General features: G+C 35.5%; 1 protein-coding gene and 1 long non-coding RNA gene across 6 annotated transcripts in view; one reads left to right on the top strand and one right to left on the bottom strand.

Annotated features, from left to right (window-relative positions):
- Positions 1-20,668, bottom strand: part of LOC131277924 (uncharacterized) — a 48,899-nt gene that overhangs the window by 12,701 nt on the left and 15,530 nt on the right. The window contains exons 2-3 of one of the 2 annotated variants that reach the window (XR_011648332.1): positions 5,034-5,300; positions 283-1,175 (exon numbers count right to left, since the gene is read on the bottom strand). This is a non-coding gene — a long non-coding RNA (uncharacterized lncRNA). The remainder of the gene's footprint in view (positions 1-282; positions 1,176-5,033; positions 5,301-20,668) is intronic. The other variant, XR_009184983.2, reaches the window with a different exon arrangement.
- The window catches only part of HIF1A (hypoxia inducible factor 1 subunit alpha), a 63,282-nt gene that overhangs the window by 29,932 nt on the left and 12,682 nt on the right, over positions 1-20,668 (top strand). Inside the window, exons 2-7 of one of the 4 annotated variants that reach the window (XM_058293321.1) lie at positions 5,081-5,271; positions 5,890-6,035; positions 6,122-6,206; positions 11,386-11,498; positions 12,825-12,872; positions 16,704-16,906. In XM_058293321.1, the coding sequence (XP_058149304.1) occupies positions 5,081-5,271; positions 5,890-6,035; positions 6,122-6,206; positions 11,386-11,498; positions 12,825-12,872; positions 16,704-16,906 (786 nt within the window). Of the gene's footprint in view, positions 1-5,077; positions 5,272-5,889; positions 6,036-6,121; positions 6,207-11,385; positions 11,499-12,824; positions 12,873-16,703; positions 16,907-20,668 lie in introns of all 4 variants that reach the window. The other 3 variants (XM_058293320.1, XM_004459740.4, XM_004459739.4) reach the window with 3 other exon arrangements.

Below are 20,668 nucleotides of genomic sequence, written 5' to 3'. Positions count from 1 at the left end.
GTGGAGTAGAGCTGCACTTAAGAAGGTAAGAAGCATAAAGTCAAGTACATACCAAATAGTATGTTGGAATGTGCAAAAATTTAGCTTCCTAAATATGTAAGAGCACTCAGGTTAGAAAACAGTTCTGTATAAACAGCAATACACTGATGAACATCAGTTAAGGGAAGCGGATGTGGCTCAAGTGATAGAGCTTCTGCCTACCATATCAGAGGACCTGAGTTCAATCCCTGGGGCTTCCTGGTGAAAAAGAAGAGAAAGCGTGCCCACACAGCAAGCCAGTACCTGTGTGAGTGCCCATGTGGTAAGCCAATGCCCGGCGCAAACGAGTCACACAGCAAGATGATGACACATCAGAAGAGAGACAAGGGGTGTCAAGGTGAAGCACCGCAGAAACCAGGAACTGAGGTGGCGCAATTGACAGGGAACCTCTCTCCCCATCTGAGGTTTCCAGGATCGAATCCTGGTGAATCCTAGAGGAGAGAAAATGAGAAGAGAGGACAACACAGACAGCAAAAAAAAAACGGCAGGGCAGGAGGAGGGGAAGGGGGAAAGTAAATAAATAACATCTTAAAAAAAAAATCAGTTAAGAGAAAAGAACAGCTAACTTATGTTTCTTTTGGAAATAAGAGATGTTATCAAAAGTGTAGTCATTGTATTATAATATTTGTTGACATGTTGGGTTTTTAATCCCTTCAAATGTGCTATAAAAATATGAACCTAGAAAATAAAAAATTAAAAAAGCAAAAATATGAACTAAGAATTTGGTGAGTTCTGTTTTCCTGTGAAAATTATAGAAATAAAAACATAAAGACTGGGGAGCGGATGTGGCTCAGGCCTTTGGGCTCTTGTCTCCCATGTGGGAGGCCCTGGGTTCAGTTCCCAGTGTCTCTTGGAGAATGCAAGCAAAAAAAGAGCAGGCAGACGAGAATCATCTCGGGGTAGGGAATAAGTAAAAAGAAAAAATGATTTTAGAATTTAAGGCAATAAAACATTAAAGAAAAAAAACAACATAAAGACTCTTGGGTTAGATCTAGAGGATTACCTTTCAGTGTTTATGCCACTCTCACACCAAATTCTGGAGGACAGGACCAGGCTCCTTCATGCTTAAAAACCAGTCAGGTCTCAGAAGTCACCTCACCCAAGGAGAATGTGCCATCATATTACATGCATTAGTTCTAGGAATAGATCCAGAACATTAAAAAGTATACTAAATAAAAAACTTCAACTTTTATTCCCTAATTTGGTATAATACAAGTTAGAAAAACTTTGTAAAAGTAAGTGTAATCAAAACCAGGACATTGCTGTGACTACCAGCCAGACGTTGAGCAAATGAAACACAAATGTGTGAACTAAAATTTTCAAATAGGTGCTCTCTACAAAATTAAAATAAAGTTTGGTGAATTAACATCCTCTTATCCTCTCCCTGCAGTGGTTGGCAATACCCATTAAAGATTGCCGCTCTTTGAAAAACTGCTGGACAGCCTAGCAAAGAATGTGACTAATATAGATGCCTCTCAGTTAGGAATTTGGGTTTACGAGAAGATTCCAGGTGAGAACCTGGCCATGAGTCCCTCAAGTCCTAAATTCCCAAGGCAACCCTTATAAATTATTTATGTCCTTGGAAATGTGAAGTAGACTAATTTTAAATTTCATAGTAATGGCCTAGGCTTATGAATACTTACCTTGGTAATTAGAATGAGATAATAGCCTGGACTTTGTGGCCAGACTGTTTTTGAGTTACAATACAGGCTCCACCATTTATTAACTCTACCTTTGGATAACCTAATTAGCCACATTCCTTCACCTACATCATAGGGCTATTTTGAGGATTAGTAAATATATGAAAATGTTTAGCATACCTCCTTGTACATAGTAAGCAACAAGTATACATGTTTGGATTTAAAGCTGTAAACAAAAAATACCAACCAAAGAATTAAACATGAAAATTCCTGGGAAGTGGATGTGGCTCAAGTGATTGAGCTCCTTTCTACCATATAGGAGGTCCAGGGTTCAATTCCCAGGGCCTCCTGGTGAAGGCAAGCTGTCCTGCACAGTGAGCTGGCCTTAGTGAGAGCTAGCCCGCTCAGAGTGCTGTCCCACACAGACAGCTGGCACAGCAAAATGACACAACAAAAAGAGACACAGAGGAGAGAAAATAAGAGATGCAGCAGACCAGGGAGCTGAGGTGGCATAAGAGATTAAGCACCTCTTTCCCCCTTTGAAATGTCCCAGGATTGGTTCCTGGTGCGGCCTAAAGAGAAGACAAGCAGACACAGAAGAACACACAGTGAATGGACACAGAGCAGACAGCGAATGCAAACAGTGGAGGGGAGAGGGAGATACATTAATAAATCTTTAAAAAAGAAAGGAAGGAAGGGGAGGAAGAGAGCGAGAGAGGGAAGGCTGGAGGGAGGGAAAAAGAAAGTTGATCAGAGAAAAGGTTAATAAATTTGATTAAAGTTGCTGATAAAATTCTGAACACCTGGATTAGTTGTCCACTTAATAGTCAGGTTTATCATCAGGTCATTGATCATCACTCTTCTTGGTGGTTTTTCTTGAACTAGCTAAGAATCTGTTTCCCACAGCCAGCACTGTTTAGCATCTGTTGTTCAAGAGGGGAAAAAATAAAATAGAAACAGCATCTGCCAGGGCCAGTAAAGGACTTCTGACTCCCTAGAGTGAATGCCCTATATTGGAGGGATTGTACATTTTAGATCATATGGTCTGGGGACTTTTCAAGTTCTTTATAGTAATAGAAACCAAGAGTCCCCAATTGGAATACTGTGCAGAACCCCTATATATGTATAAAATAGATAAAATCTCTGTTTTATTATACATCTTATTTTTAAGTTCATATTTAAAACATTTTATTAAAGTCAATCAATGAAAACAATTAGGCAGTTTTAATGTATGTGAAAATGATATTGTAATTTTATTTAAAATGATACTGTAGTTTGTTGACATTGTTGCATTTTCATAGTAGCCTAAGCATCTAATTTATTGATTTTTTATTTTAAGATTTATTTTATTTATTCTCCCCACCCTCTCATTGTTTGCACTTGCTGTGTCTGTTCATCTTCTTTGTTTCTTTAGGAAGCACCGGGAACTGAACCCAGGACTTCTGCTGGGGAGGGAGACACCTTATCGCTTGAGCCACCTCCATTACCTGCTTTGTTGCATCTCTCATTATGTTTTTCTTCTTGTGTCTCTTGTTATGTCATCTCGTTGTGTCGGCTTGCTGCGCCTGTCCATCGCATCAGCTTGCTGTCTTGTTTAGGAGGTAGGGGGAACCAAACAAAGGACCTCCCATGTGGTAGGCGGGAGCTCAATCACTTGAACTGTATCTGCTTCCCAGATTTATTTTTGCAGTTTTTTTATTGTGTATCATTGAGACAATCATGATTCACATAGACAAATAGTTATAAATGGCATTTGGTTTTTTATAGTACACCTTAAATCTAAAGATACTTAAGTTAAACTACTCTAGATATTTAAATTGAAATTTTTATGTAAAGGTTGAAGTACTAAAAATATGTAACAAATGTTCACCTTCCTTAAGTATAAAAATCAGATAAGCACACAGACTTGAGTAAACGCTAAGACTGTATTCATCACTATTTTCACAATATAACTGTTACTCACTTGTTATACAAGGTAAAACAAGCATATACTGAAAGCCTGCCTGTTTTTTAGTATATCGCTCCTATGATTGAACCTCACAGCTTTGTGGAAGATCATTTGGAAGACAGAGAGACTTGAGATGGAAACCAATTAGGTACTTCATTTATAGGATATAAAGAGGATTAAGTGAAATTATGCAGGCAGAGTCCTTAGCATATTGTGAAGTACTCAATAAATGGTAGTGGCTGCTTTGAATTTAATAAATTGGCTTAAATAACAGGATCGAGTTTGAGAGCAGCTGAGTATTTGAGATTGAAGAAATATTTTCCATTAAGATAAGCATAGTTGAAGAGCAAAGTCTGGGTAAAAAAGGCCTGTATTCAAATTCCATCTGGTACAAAACTAGCTATGCAAATGTCAGTTAACATGTTATTTAACCTTCTGAACTCCGTTTGCTCCTCTGTAAAAAGATGGATAATACTTGACCTATGTACAGGTTGTTATGAGAGAACTAGACACCTAGTACCAGTATTGAGTTTGGCACAAAATAGGCTTTAATTAACAGTTGCTATTAAGAAGCTAAAGACAGAATTGCAGATTTGCCAGGGTTAGCTGTGTTTACTTTCAACTGGGTGAGGCATAATAGATGTTGCTGGACAGTTAAGCAAAGGAAGATAGCTCTCGTTGTTATGACTTAAGGAAATCTTTCTGATTTGAGCTTTTCCTTGGAAGTTTCCTAAAGGTATATCATTGTATTGACACCTTTATTAATCTTTGCTATTCTGCCCTTTAAATTCTTAGTATTGTGTCACATCTTTTTTCCTTCTTTTCTGATACCTGCATTTACTTGGTAGAGTGTTGTTCCAGTAATCGATAAGGGGTTACTAAGGGAGTAGGCCACCTAAAAACAGTTATTTATTATAGCTCCTAAATCCCTATAGATGTTAGTGAGTATTGCTCTTGTAGTAGGGCAGAGGATGGGAAAGTGCTAGAGTCAGAAGAAACTGGGAAAATCAGTTTGTAGCTATTACTGTTTGATTAACTTCTGTTTTAAGTTATGTACAACTTTAGTAAAGTTTCTTTACACTTACTCAGGGTTTCTCTATGTTGAAACTACTTTTGAATGGCTATGAAGGTGCAGCCCTGGATATACAGGCTGCTTTAAGTTTCTGGCTAAAATAAAAGGATTCTTTCCAATGCCAGGGAGGTAACATCTACTTCAGAAAGGTTTAAAGTTCTATCATGAACTTGTGTGAGCTCCTTATGTCTGCAGTCATCCAAACATGCTGTCTAAAAGTACATTCACCTAGTAGGCAAGTCTCTAATTTAATTACATGGCAAGTAGTAATCCATCTACGAAAAGCAGAAGAATGTAAAATTAGTTTTATTCAAACTAAGGCAAAGTAACTTACATAAAATTTCCCTTTTTCTTTTTCTTTTTTTTCCCTTTGTTAAGTAGGATTAGTTCTGAACGCCGAAAAGAAAAATCGAGAGATGCTGCCAGGTCTCGGCGAAGTAAAGAGTCTGAAGTTTTTTATGAACTTGCTCATCAGTTGCCTCTTCCCCATAATGTGAGCTCACATCTTGATAAGGCTTCCGTTATGAGGCTTACCATCAGCTATTTGCGTGTGAGGAAACTTCTGGATGCTGGTGAGTTGTTTTCCAAAGATTTATTAGGACTGAAAATTAGAAATATTTAGAAATTATTTTTTAGAGGGTAGTCAAAATGTTTTGGTTTTTGTATACCCCATTATGTTATCATACATACTTTAAAATTTTTTCAGTTATTTTTTACCTCACTTTTTTTCTAATCAATGTAGTTATTACTCTTTGAAATAATCCCTCTCTTTATATTGTAAAATATTCTGTTCAACACACTCTGAATTCTTCTTTAATATGATATCCTTTTTATTACCTGCTTTTAAAGTGTCATTCAGGAATTTTTAAAATATTGGCTACTTTCTTTCTCTTGTCTCACTACCTACCTACCTACCTATCTTCTTTTTAATAACATGAGTTTTCTTTCTCTTTTCAGTGGTTTGCCTTGCTGCATTACTTTAAATAATCATGTAAAGCAGCTAGCAAGTTTAATTTTAGTCTTTCTAGCCTCTGGCTTTGACTGTTCTGTTAAAAGGAGAGGGACAGGAAATACAAATATACATATATTAGCTGCTGTATATATTCAATAAAGTCTTTGGGGAGAACTTTATTATATTATCATTTAACTATAACTTCTTAATTAAGTATTTTCTTCTTGTGTCCTTTTAGGTGATTTGGATAGTGAAGATGAAATGAAGGCACAAATGAATTGCTTTTATTTGAAAGCCCTGGATGGTTTTGTTATGGTTCTCACAGATGATGGTGACATGATTTACATTTCTGATAACGTGAACAAATATATGGGATTAACTCAGGTAAAATATCCACCAAATCAATAAATCTTCAGAATGTTTTTATGATTTTATGATGTAGATCTAATTTTTTAAAAATGTGTTTACAGTTTGATCTAACTGGACACAGTGTATTTGATTTTACTCATCCGTGTGACCATGAGGAAATGAGAGAAATGCTTACACACAGAAATGGTGAGAAGAAAAGTCTATTGTTTGATTAATGTGACAGGTGGTTTTATATAATTAAATACTGTTAACAATTTTTAAATTTTGCTGTTGTGTTACCTAAGGCAAACTTAATTTCATGTTTAATGAAGTGTTACTCTAGTCTTTGTCAAAGCTTGTTATTCTATACGTTAGGTATTTTATTAAAATACCTATTTTTTTTTAAAGCCCACCTAAATCCATTAATAAATGAATGAATGAATAAATAAATATGTATAAAGAAATAGAAAAATAAAAATTAGGAGCAAGGGAATTTTAAACTAAATTACAACTTTAAGGTATAAGGGGAGTCATAATACAAATGGCAGATAATAGGATATTAAAGAGTTATTAGAGTTGAGGTACCAGTTTGGGTCCAAGCTTTTTCAAAAAGCCTAAGAAAAAAATGAAAGTTCACCAAAATTTAAAGCATGTAATAACTGCTTATTTACTTTTCAGGATTTATTAGAAAGTACCTTTGAATTACAAAAACTTAATTTAATTAAAGGAAGTCCTTCCACACTTGTACCGTCTTAAATTATACTGATTATAATTTAACGTTCTTTCATGGTAAAAATTATCATGATGAAAATTTATTATTCTCTGTAGTTGTACTTTGCTGCTCTCCAATTTAAGCATATAAATTCATTTGCTTCTATATTAAACAACCTCAGCTTTACAGGACTTTAAGAAATTTTTTTATGTGGTTTTCTTTTTCATCTCATATTACTTATAATAATACTAACTAACCTTGATCAAGAGATTACTGTGTGTTAGGGTATTATTCTCTGCATTTTGTATGCTTTAATTTCCTTTACTCCTCACAACAACCCTGTGAAGTTATTGTTACTATTTCTTTTTTACAGATGAGGAAACTAAGGCACAGAGAGTTGTTGAATAACTTTCCCAAGATTACTTGGTTAGTAAATGGCAGACCCTGGGTGAAACCAGGTTGACTAGCTTCAGAGTCCACACTCATAAGTACTTTTTTCATGTTAGCAAACTGTCACTACATTCTACCGCCACTTTTTACCCTCTCAGTAGGAGCCTTTCCTTTTTTAAATTTCATACTGTGTAATTACTGTGAACTTAGAAAACAAATGCATACTTTTCAGAATTCAATATAAAGGAGTAGGGAAGCAGACGTGGCCCAGTGGATAGGGCATCCTCCTACCACATGGGAGGTCCGCGGTTCAAACCCTGGTCCTCCTTGACCCATGTGGAGCTGGCCCATGCACGGTGCTGATGCGCGCAAGGAGTGCCATGCCACACGGGTGTCCCCCGCGTAGGGGATCCCCACACGCAAGGGGTGTGCCCCGTAAGGGGAGCCACCCAGCGCGAAAGAGAGTGCAGCCTGCCCAAGAATGGTGATGCACACACGGAGAGCTGACACAAGGTGACACAGCAAAAAGAAACACAGATTCCCGGTGCCGCTGATAAGGATAGAAGCAGTCACAGAAGAACACACAGTGAATGGACACGAGAGAGCAGACAACTGGGGGGTGAGGGGGGAGAAATAAAAAAAAAATCTTAAAAAAAAAAAGGATAATCTTTAAAAAATATATATATATATATAAAGGAGTAAATATGCTCTGAGCAAGGATCCAAGTGGGTTGTCAGTACGTTTAATTTTTAAGTTTTAGTGTTTAGTCTTAAATCTCTATTGGCTGCTCAGTGCGTCTTGCTTCTCAGCACTTTCTAAATAGGTTAAAGATGCTATAGAGCTAAGGTGTTTTTTCGGTTCAAGAAAGTAAAGAAAAATGGAAATATCTAATAAAAATAAGTTAAAAGATGGGCATACATTATCTTGATTTACTGTTTGAAAGGGAACTTTTTTGACTCATTAAATTTGTTTTTCATCCCTTATTTGGCTTTTTATGAAACAAAAGGGCAATGCTTATTAATTAATTAATTTTAGAACTCTTCTTATTAGAGGACTACCTTTTTCTGTAGTACAGCTAACATGCAACTAAAATTCACTAGAATTCTAAGAGATCACAAAATATAAAAAAGTTTTCAGCTTATATGGAAATACAAAAAACTGTTGGTGTTTTATATCTAAAAATTTTGTAATTCTTGGTTTGGAAACTAACAATTCTTACTAACATTTTGATTTTTAGTGGTTTCATAAATTATAATGCCTTATATCAACTTTTTCTGTAAAGAGCTTTATGAACTATACAGTCCAGCAGGCAAGATTTAGCTCACAGGTTTGCTAATCCTTGGACTAGACTATAAATGAATGGATATTAGGGACTCTGTTTTGATTTAGTAATGCATTGTTTCAAATCAGATATAGTCTACTTAATATGATTTAAATGTATGCTTTGAATCAAAGTGTTCTTTTTTAATAGCACATGAACATTTTAAAAAAATCTTTCTTAATGAGGTTAACAGATCTTTGATGTTTTACTAGAAAACTAGAAAGCAGATTTTTCACTTTAAAAAAGAAGGGCTACTGCAAGGCATCACTAAGAGCCAGTAGTATATTTATATAACATAGTCCCGTTTTTTCTTTTCTTTCATTTAAATTCTAAACAGATGTTTTAGAATTCCTTAAATTATAACAAAATTCATTTTATTTCTGGAGAACTTAAAATTTAGTTCTCAGAAAAAGAAACAAAAAATTAAAGAAAAAATATTGAAAAAAATTAGTTCTCTTAAAATGTTTTTTTCACTAGGAAAATGCTAGAAGTTTTCAATTACCTTTTTTTTTTTTAAAATTTATCTGGGTGGCTTGGGTTTGTAAAGGTCAGTCCAGTTCAAGTTTAGATTATGAAGGACTAAAAATACCCCAAGGAATTTACACATGAGTCTTTTACTATTGCCACTACCACCTCCACCTACCCATGCCACCTGTACTGTCACCAAGACCAGTATAGCTCTTGTAGCATATTTTTAAAATCTTGTCTGGAACAGTGCTGGGACCAACAAATTATTCCCTTATTTAAATAGACCCAGATGACTTGCATCAGCATGAAGACTGCCCGCAGTTTTCCTAGTTCCATTATTAAATATGAGCATGAACTAGAACCCATCTTCTTCCTTAAGAGCCCAGCACTTCCAGTTATGTATAACTTTTATATGTATTTTTGAGATTTAATGTTTTGTTTAATTTTATGCATTCCATTTAATATTCTTTTTTTTTTGCTTCAAACTCTTCTTTCAGTATATTAGCCTTAATCTCTAGATCTTTTTTTATTTCTTTCCTCCCTTTATCAGTGTTCAAGTTTTTATAGATTCTACCTCTTCATTTGTCTTCTGTCACCCTTCTCATTCCTAATACCTCTATTGGCTTCACCCCTCATTACTTCTTATGAGAACCATAACGTATTCTAATATTAACACATCATATACATTACCACTTGATTATTGTTCCTTAAGTTCCCAAATGTGCTTCCCAACTCAAGAAATTTTTAAAGACTCCATTTTGCATATTTAAGGCTGAATTCCTCAGTTTGGCATCGAAGGCCCTCATAGTTATAGTCCTAATCTTCCTTCCCTTCAAGTTTCATCTTACTACTCTTCTGCATGTGCTTTATCTTGAAGGCAAACTGTACTCTTATTTCCCAAACGTGCTATTTTTCATACCTCCATGCTTTTAATTCTTTCTCTTCCTCCTTCCTAGAATAGCCTTCTAATCCGTCTCTACTTATTGAAATTCTAATGTCTCTTTTTCTAGAAGGCTTTCTTGATTTCTCCTTAACTAGAAGTTATTGTTCTAATTTCTTTGTCCTGCTTTTAAAGCATTTTTCTAAGTTTGGGGCACTTACTCTGCATTGTATTATTGCTAGCCTTAATTATCTACTAAGTTTTTAACTTTTCCAGTTCAGTTTGTGTGTCTTATTCATCTTTGTATTGCCTGTAATATCTAATCAATAGTGAAATTTTTATTTTATTTATTTATTTTTTATAGAAGGTATTTATTTGGGGTAAAGGCTTACGGTTACAAGGTCCTCAGAGTCCAGCTCAGGGTACCATAAGAGGTATTTTCTCACCAAAGTCAGTAGCCACATATTGAAGCAAGATGGTTGCCAATCTCTGTGAGTGTTCAGCCTTCCTCTTTTTTGTTTTTCTTTTAATTTTTAAAATTTTTATTGTCTTTTGTTTTAAAGATACATAGACCACTAAAAACGTTACATTAAAAAATATGAGAGGTTCCCATATATCCCTACCCACCACCGCACCCCACTGCTCTCACATCAACAACCTCTTTTCATCACTGTGGCACATTCATTGCATTTGGTGAATATATTTTGGAGCACTGCTACACCACGTGGATTATAGTTTACATTATAATTTACACTCTTCCCCAGTCCATTCAGTGGGTTATGGCAGGATATATAATGTCCTGCATATGTCCCTAAAATATCATTCAGGACAACTGCCAAGTCCTGAAATTGCCACCACATCACACCTCTTCTTCCTTCTCCTCAGCAACTCCCATGGCCACTGTCTCCCACATCAGTGTTACCAAGTGTCCAATGAAGAAAACAAATCAAGTTGCTGTTTGCTTTGATAGTCATCTGAGTATAATATCATTTTTATGAAGTTTGGTATATGGCTTGAATTTCTTTAATTCTGACTTTGCTTTATTTCTGTAGCTTTTGATTAATCAATCTATTTTTTCTTAGAAACAAATTAGAATTAACATAATTTCCTGCCTGTTTCACAGGAAGATTTCAGGGAAAAAACAGATACATATGAAAATACTATTTGCTTTAATAAAGAAAGTTGCTATTTTAAAAGTTCTATAAATACATACAAATTGAGCTAACACATATAGGATAGAGTTTGCTGAAGTTCTTCTGTTGGGTGTTCTAGTACATTGATAGCATAGGTATAGAACAAATTCAGACCATATTTCTATTTCCTTAGTAGTTTGGCCAAGTTTACAGGCTTGAATGTGAAATGATTTAACTGTTATCTCAAATATGGATTCTTCTGCCAACAACCCAGGGAATCACTATTCATGAACAACTAACTGCTTGACTGGAGTGTGTCATATACCTTGGATGTGTTGGAGTGATCAAAAAGGGTGTGAATCACTGTTCATGCTGAGAATTTTAACTGAACAGCACCTCTAGGTGCTGGACACTTTGGTTACTCTTACAACAAATTTGTGTATTTAATTATATTTTTAAACTTTATTTCATGCTCTTATTAGGCCCTGTGAAAAAAGGTAAAGAGCAAAACACACAGCGAAGCTTTTTTCTCAGAATGAAGTGTACCCTAACTAGTCGGGGGAGAACTATGAACATAAAGTCGGCAACATGGAAGGTAAGTAAAAATGATTAGTGAGTGGTAATACTTTCTACTTACCGATAATTTGACAATACTAGAGATTGTTAGAATTGTGGAGGAAAACTTGTTTCTCAGCATTTGTAGATTTAACATTTGCACTTTCACCTAATTTTTGAGCATGAGCCCCCAAATCCAAAACAGTATAATAGTTTGCCAATTTGAGGCACAAATTTAAATTATGTGCATTTCTATTCCTGTGTACCCTAGCTCATTTAGTCAGTAAAGTTTGCTAACCATCCAGTGTTTGAATCTTGAGATAGCTTAATTTTTTATTCATCATTGTATCTGCAATAAAATAAAATAAATCTAAAAATTAAAAATCAAATTGATAGATTAAAACCAATACCAAGAAAAAATGAGTTTGTATGAACATTTTTTGTATTCATAAAGATTTATACTTAAAGGACACTTTTTTTTTTTTTTTTTTTTAAGGAGGTACTGGGGATTAAACCTGGGACCTCATACATACATGCAAAGCAGGCACGCAACCACTGAACTACATCTGTTCCACTAAGGACACTTTTTATTGAAATATAACCTCACACTTTTAGTGCATTTCTTCTTCTCTTTGTACATTACTTAATGATTTAGTTTGTGTCTTTCTAGTTCCCTTCCTTCCTGGAAAAGCATCTACTGAAAGTGTTTATCACCTCTTTGCTCAATGTTGAGAAAAATCAAGAAATTACCAAATGACTACCATGACCAGATGAGTGAAAGAGCAGCCCAGACTTGTATAGAGGAATTTTTAAAAAAATTAACCCATAGAAGTTTCTTCCTTGTCTTTGGATTTTCATGAAATGAAATAGAAAATAACAGTGTATTGCTTTTAGCTTGGACAAAAGTGCTGAGTGCTGGGGTATTTGGTGGACAAAGACAGAGGAGGCCCTTGCCCTCTGCATTAGTCAGCCAAAGGGGTGCTGATGCAAAATACCAGAAATCTGTTGACTTTTATAAAGAGTATTTATTTGGTGTAGAAGCTTACAGTTCCAAGACCATAAAGAGTAAGTTCCCTCACCAAAGTCTGTTGCCACATGTTGGAGCAAGATGGCTGCCGACATCTGCAAGGGTTTAGGCTTCCTCTTCCTTCAAGGCTCAGTGGTCCCAGCTTCTTCCAGTATCAGCTGTAGGCTGGGCAAGTTTCATTTCTCTCCTGGGGCTCGATTCTCTCCAGGCTCTCTCCATGAGGCTACCTGTAGCTTATCAGGCGAATGGCTCATCTCTCTTTTCTCAGGGCCTCTGCCATTGCTAGTGGAGCCTTCTCTCCTTCCTCACGTATCTGCTTCTCTGTGTGTTTATTTCCAGGGGCTCCAATATCAAAACTCCAGCTTTCTCCTCTGCCATGGTTTCTCTGTGAGTACTCACCCACTAAGGGGGCAGGGACTCAGTGTCCTACTGATGTGGCCCAATCAAAACCTTAGTCATTATTTAATCAAGTAAAACTGAAACCTCTGAATCCAATCCAATCTAATATGTCCAAAGGAATAGACCAATTCACAAACATAATCCAGTATCTATTTTTGGAATTCATAAGCAATATCAAACTGCAACATCCTCATAGTGCTTACAGTCTAGCACAGATGTTTGCTGAACACGACTTAACCAAATGACTACCTGGAAGTGATTGATAGATCCTGGTGCTGACCTTCAAGGAGGAAGCAGGCAGGATGACTTGAAACCAGCAAGTGAAAAAAAGGGCAAAGACAAATTGCCATTAAGTCAAGGTCTGTGTGGATAGGTCCTCAGCCAGTCCAGGCCAAGCTTAATAGACAGAAATGGAACCTCCCACCATGATGAGGACTGTAAAAGATGAAGGTGTGTATACTGTGAACCTGGGCATCTGGTTTTCGGAAAGGATTCCTTCCTTGATTGTTACTTAGAATGCATAGTAAGAAGTGAATGTTATCGACCCATCATAGAGGATGATTTCATTTCTTAAGTCCTTTGTGATACCAGAAGGAAGCATCAGAACAAGTGTTTTGAACAGGGTCATGAAGACAACGCACTTCTTCAATGTTCCTTAGAATGCATGAAAAAGGGGGCAAAGCGAGAGCTTCCTCAACAGATTGCTGGACATCAAAAGACTTGGAAAGAATTCACTTCTTGAATATTCTTAGTACGTGACCAGCAAAAAGTTCCTCCTGGAGAAATACCTGGTGTTAGCTTATAAGATCCTAAACAACAACAACAAAAAAAGATCCTAAACAGCCTGCAGAATTTTCTAGGTTGAAGCCAAGACAGAATATGATGCTCCAGAAACAATCATTGTTCTTACAGTATATGCACAAAAATGTTGAGGGATAGAGCTGCCCTCAGAAAAGATTTCCTCATTCACAGACCCTGAGATCACATATGTGCAGAATGTAGGGAAGCTTTCCATAAGACCTCAAAATTAAAAAGACATTTTCTGTTTCATACTGGAGAGAAACCCTTTCAGTGGACTTTTGAAGGGTGTGGGAAACACTTTTCCCTGGAATTCATTCTGCATACACATGTACGGATCCACACTGGGGAGAAACTGTTCAAATGCCATTTCAGGGATGTAACGAGGTTTATTCAATCAAACAATCTGATAGTTCACACGTTAACTAATTAAAGATCAGAAAGAATAATGAGAAAGAAGATGGAATATAATTCTTAAGTAGGATAAGCATCTTAACAGAAAAATGTTTGGGGTAAATATGCCTCTGATACTGTTTATGGGAAAGAATTTTAAAATCAATATGGTAACTCCAAAGGGCTTTTCTTTTTGCTTTTATACCTTGTGATACCATTTTAAGAACATTGTTGTATGGGGAGTGGATGTAGTTCAGTGATTGAATGCCTTTATCCCATGTAGGAAGTCATGGGTTCAATCCCCCATGACTCCTTAAAAAAAAAACAAAAATGTTGTAATCTAAAGTATGCTTCCAACAAGAAGATCAGTGATAAATTTACTTGAAAGGATAATACCTAGTGTACATTACTGGAACTTGGATTTATTTGCATATACTAAAAATAGAAAAATGCCTTCTCATTTTTATAGTTTCTAATTGTTTAGCTTGTGGCTTTTAGGAATATACTTAATGTTACATGTGATGATCCTAGATGTTGAAAGTAGATTGTCAATAAATAAGTAGTTACACATTTCAAAACATATTTTTTATCTCATTATAATTGTATCAAAGCCATATTCAAAACATGTAGTTAGATGTGAGTGGTTATTTGGTAGTGTTAATCTATTTGAATCCATTGTAGAAATTTAAAAATCAAAAAACTTTAAAAATCAGGATAAAAAGTCAAAGAAGTATGCATTTAAATGATACCATTTAATTGCCCATGAGATTAGCAAAAAGTTGCAGAGATTGCTAGTTCATTATTGGTAAGGGTGTAAGGGAAAAGATTAATTACCCTTATACAGTGTTTCTGTAGCATATAAATTGTCATAGCCATTTTGGAGGGCATTTTGCAAATGTGCATTCTTTAGATTCAGTAATTTCATCTCTAGAATTCTATTATACGTATATATTTGAACTAATAAAGCTGTTTGTTCAAGGATGCTAACTGAAGCATATTCTTAATAGTAGTAAGTTTGTATCTTAAATGACCATTAAGTGAGAACAAGTTATATAAATCACGATACTTCTATTCCATGGAAAATATGTAAGTATCCTTCTAGGGAGCTTGGGTATAAAGGGATGGAAAGTGGACCACAGCTAATGGGAAACCATAGAACAAAAGAAAATATTTTTTATTTTTTAAAATTTTATGATATACTGAATCTATGGTAGGAGTTACTTTATACTGGACAGGAAATATGCCACTATCGAACTTGGAGTCATACCCTCCCTAAAACAAACAGGAATAGTTAGACTACAGCATTTCTTTTGAATTTAAGATTAAAGACATCATTGGAGGTAATAAGTATCATATTTAATAGCTTTTCAGAGATAAAATCAACACTAAATATACATAATTTTTAGATCGATCTTGATTTTAGAAATGCCAAAATGTAAAAACAAGCATATCTTTAAGGGGGTAAATTAAGAAGTCTTTTATTTGACTTCAGTAAGAGCTAATATTGTAGGCTGTTGTAGAAATTTTACCTTATATTTGGTAGAGTGTTTAGACTATCATTTCTAAAGGAATGTATGTCCTGAGTCTCTAGTTTAAAAAGAAACTGGGTAAATAATCCATTTTTGAGTTTGGAATACCCTAGTTTACATCAAATATATGAGTGTAGAGGTTATGAAGGGAATTTGGTATTTGATCAGGATGATGGAGAGTATGTTTGTCCAGTTTTTACTTTGGCAGCATATTTGGTCCTTTGTGGATTTCTCTTTCAAAGTTAAATGAGGATATAGCACTTCTGAAGATTTAGCAAAAGACATGATTAAATAGGGAGCAGTTCAGACTAATCAAAATCATTGATAAGGTTGAGACTGCAAGCTCTTACAGACATGGGACTTGAGGCATCAAGATACTCAAGATTTGCAGATTCTTTCTGAAGCTGAATAGGTCAAAAGCTCAGGTTTTATCATTATGAAGCTTACATTTATAAAGGACATCAATCTGAGGAAGTACTTATATATCTGGATTCCAAGGTGTAAATACTGATTTATATATAAGGTGCTACTAGACTAACCTCTTCCTTTTTTTCCCAGAGAGGAACCCTAAAAGTGCTAAGTGCATAAGAGGAAAAAGGAATGTGGATATAATGGGGGGGGGGGGCTAGCTAATGAGGATATGTCATGAAATTTTTGTTAATATATCAGAAATGGATTGTTCATATACTTTATTTTTTTATATTTTTAAAGAATGAAAGTGAATACAATTAAGATGTCTCAACACATACATCCAGAGGAAACTGAAAAAAGGAAATCAATACATCTAGATTTTTATACTTTTCTAGATATTGGCATTGTACAAACCCCATATCCTGATGATTGAATAAATAGTTTTCACCCTGCGGAAAAAAAAGTAATCTGTGGTGCATGGAGAGTAGGTGTGGTATCATAGGGAAAAGGTTTATTCACTTTTAGAAATATTTAGGAAATAATCCTAAATTTATTTTATCCGTTTACTTGATAAATGTAAGCTTACTTGCCATGTCTGACTTAACTACTTATCTCTGCTTTTTTGTTTTTTTTCTAGCATTGTAAATTAAAAAAATAATAATTGCTTTATTTTCTTCTCCATATACAGGTACTTCACTGCACAGGCCATATTCATGTATATGATACCAACAGTAACCAGTCTCAGTGTGGATATAAGAAACCACCTATGACGTGCTTGGTGTTGATTTGTGAACCCATTCCCCATCCATCAAATATAGAAGTTCCTTTAGATAGCAAGACCTTTCTCAGTCGTCACAGTCTAGATATGAAATTCTCTTACTGTGATGAAAGGTAAATTAGATAAAAAATATAATTTGAAATTTTTAATTAACAGCATTTTTTAATATTCACTATGGTCAAGACTTAACGGTAAATTATATGCTTCCTTCTTCCAAGTTGAATAGAATGATACATTGCAGAGCTCAAGATTACTAGATTAACTTTATAAATTAATTCAGACACATTTATTTAACACTGTGTAAAAGTAATCTACCAGGTGCTATACAAAAATTATTAAGATGAAGCCTTTAGGAGCTATATTTATTTCAAGAGAGTAAATAAGTAAATTTCAAAAAGTAAAATGCATATTTTAAGGAAGGATAGATTGCTTTTGGTTATGGACATGAAAGGAAGTCTTTGGTTATCTCATCCTACATATTTTCCCTGGGCAACTTCATATCTGCCTATGGTTTCTATTGTCATTTCCAAAATTTATATCTCTAGCTATTTCTATTTAATTGCCTATTGATATTTTTACCTGGATATTCTTCCTATTATAAACTAAATATTTCTGTAATTTAACTGTACCACGGCTGCCCCAGAACATCATCATCAAAAACTGCTTTTCCTCCCTATATTTCCTATCATGGTTAATGTCATCACTGTAGTAGAGTCATTACCCAGAAATAATCTGTAAGTCATCCTTAACTTTTCTTTTACCCTCATTGCCCACACCTAATTAATTGGTCTCTAACTTTCAATTCATTCCCTTTTGCCCACTATTGCACCCCTACCATTGAATTCTTTTTTTTTTTTAAAGATTTATTTATTTATTTATTTCTCTCCCTTCCCCACCCCGGTTGTCTGTGTCTATTTGCTTCATCTTCTTTGTCTGCTTCTGTTGTCATCGGTACGGGAATCTGTGTTTCTTTTTGTTGCATCATCTTGTGTGTCAGCTCTCTGTGTGGACGGTGCCATTCCTGGGCAGGCTGCACTTTCTTTTGCACTGGGTGGCTCTCCTTACGGGGCGCGCTCCTTGCGCGTTGGGCTCCCCTACACGGGGACACCCCTGCGTGGCACGGCACTCCTTGCGCACATCAGCACTGTGCACAGCCCAGCTCCACACAGGTCAGGGAGGCCCAGGGTTTGAACTGCGGACCTCCCATGTGGTAGACGGACACCCCAACCACTGGGCCAAGTCCGCTTCCCCCATTGAATTCTTCAGCTCATTATTTTTTGCTTAACTTCTTGCCATGGTCTCTTAAACTGCCTCATTTTGAACAGATTTGTGCCCTTTTAATCTCTCATCCAGGTTACTAGAAACTGGACTTTGTAATGTGAAAATCAGATCATGTCATTCTCCAGCTGAAAATACTTCAGTTGGTCTCCTTCATCTTCACACACATACACAAATTCTGTTTATAAAAATATTAGAAGAGGGCAGGAGATTGTTATTTATAAAAATATGTTAATTTTAAAAGGGTGAAAGAAAACAGACCTATGCATATAAAATCTAAACTTCACAGCATGCAAAGATATATATGATCCAACCCCTCCCCACTTCTTCAAATTAATCAGAAGGAAGTGGGATCCTTCATGGTTTCCCCTTCCTGGCATGGCCCCCTTTATCCTACAGCCAGAGAGTTCTCCACATGTTTTAGTGCCTATGCACATACTTTCCCACTCTGCAGTGAATTTTGCTTCACCTCCTAATTCCTAATAACCTTTCAGGAGCCACCTGTATTCCTTTGTGATGCTTTCTTTATTCCTTAGAGAAGAAACTACACTTTACCTAATATATATACCTCATACCTCTGTCTTAACATTTATATACTATTATAATTATTTGCTTGCTTTTCCCATTTTTTTTTTACTATAAGGCAGTATAACATGGTGATTTAAAACATAGATTCTGAAGCCAGACTTAGGACCTGGCTCTTCTGCCTATTTCCAAGTGGTCTTCAACACATTACTGTCTCTTTGGGCATCTGTTTCTTCACTTTTAAAAACACCAACTTTATAGAGTTCATTTGAAGATTTGTATAAGAAAACCAATTTTAAGCACTTAGCCATACTGTAAAATGCACAAGAATCCCCCAACCCATTGGATGGGAAATACCCAATGTGAGATAATTCTGGATTCGGTTCCAACTTGCAGCTCTGGTACTTAAGAGTGTGATGGACTTGGTACTTGACTATTCTAAATCTCACTTTCCTTATCTGTAAAACGGGTTATATCTCAAAACTCTTGAAGATTAAATGAATTTATAGTATGCTTACTGCACATAGTGAATGCTTCATCACTGATGAAAGTTTTAAGAAAAATGAGAAACACTAAGGAATATTTAGCTAGTATTTATGTGATTGTATGATAGAGCTTATCCTCTTTTGAGGAATTATTTTTTTTTGAAACTTTAAAATAACATGTACAGAGGTGTAGGCTAAAGAGAAAGGAAAATGATAGAACTAAAATGAGAAAATGAGAAAGGGAGTGACACTTACCTTCTGGTTATAGTCATAAAATTATGTGAAATGACCATAATAGAAGAGAGTGAAGACAGCCAGCTTAGAAATCAACCAAGTGAGGTTTTCCGTTTGACTTTCAGACTGGCTTTCTGGTTAAAGTTCTTTCCAGTAACTTTTTATATCTATAGCCCCTGAGAGCCAGGATATGGAAAAAAATTTGCCCAATTTAAAGAAAATCTAACATATCAAACTCCTAACATCCCCCAGACCTCACAAATAGCTATTACTGTACTAATTTCCACTCATTCATCACATTTATTTGAGCACCTACTATGTTCAAGGCCCTGTAACTGCCACTTAAAGTAGAAATGAAGATTTATAGTCCTGCCCTCAAAACAGTTACAGTGAATGGTAATTTGCATAATTGCTTTAGGTCACAAGTCTCCTAGTCCATCCATTAAAAATAATTTTCTGAACAAGTTTTCTGAATGCCCTACTCCCCACTTTTTGGTACAGAATGTAAGCTATACAATTCTCTAAAGTTAATTTAACTTTATCTTCTGGGAAAATGTGTTCTGTGTATATTTTGTCTCCTTGCATCCCTTCATGAGACATACTCCAGATGGAGAAGCATTGATTGACATCAAAGAAGCACTGATTAAATTAACGTTTATTAATGTGACATACAAGGTCCAATCTGATTGTCCTGCCTACTTCGCCAGCCTCATCTCTCCCCACTCTCTGTTTCACACTTTGCCCCTGCTAACCGCTTCAGAATCCTTGTTACCTGGACAATATCAAGCATTTTCTCATCTCTGTCTTTGCTTATGGTTGTACCTTTTTTTCTGAAATGCTCTTGCTTCTCTGACCATCTTCTATACTCATACTCAACTCTGAAGTTTTGTATCCCTCAGCTCATCATTGTTTCTCATGGATAGGGATGGTACTCTGATACCTGGGATAGATTTCCATCACTGCACTTACCAAATTATTTCATACATAAGCGTACTTGAAGATTGCCCCACTTGTTGCATTCCAAGACCTTGTTCTGTCTTTGCATTTTCACACCTAGAACAATGCCAGGCACACGAGCATATAAATGTTTGAATAGTAAAAAAAAAAAAAAAAAAAATTCCATGGGAATTCAATTTAATTGTATGACCTATATATGTAAGGCCAGTTAAAATGATTTCTAAAACATAATTTAGAGAAATAAGACAGTGTTTTTAACAATATTTTCCTTGTAATGCTGCCACCTAGTGTTGATGTGGGTAAGAATATCTATTTGTGAAGAAGTCGGGGGTCAGGTTTGGTTTGGTTTGATTTTTAGTTTTTTTACAAATCAGCTTTTTTTATCTTCTTGTTTAT

Source organism: Dasypus novemcinctus, chromosome 3 (assembly GCF_030445035.2).
Source record: "Dasypus novemcinctus isolate mDasNov1 chromosome 3, mDasNov1.1.hap2, whole genome shotgun sequence".
NCBI lineage: Eukaryota > Metazoa > Chordata > Mammalia > Cingulata > Dasypodidae > Dasypus > Dasypus novemcinctus.
The sequence above is the reverse complement of the archived record's forward strand: the minus strand, read 5'-3'. Positions and strand labels throughout refer to the sequence as shown.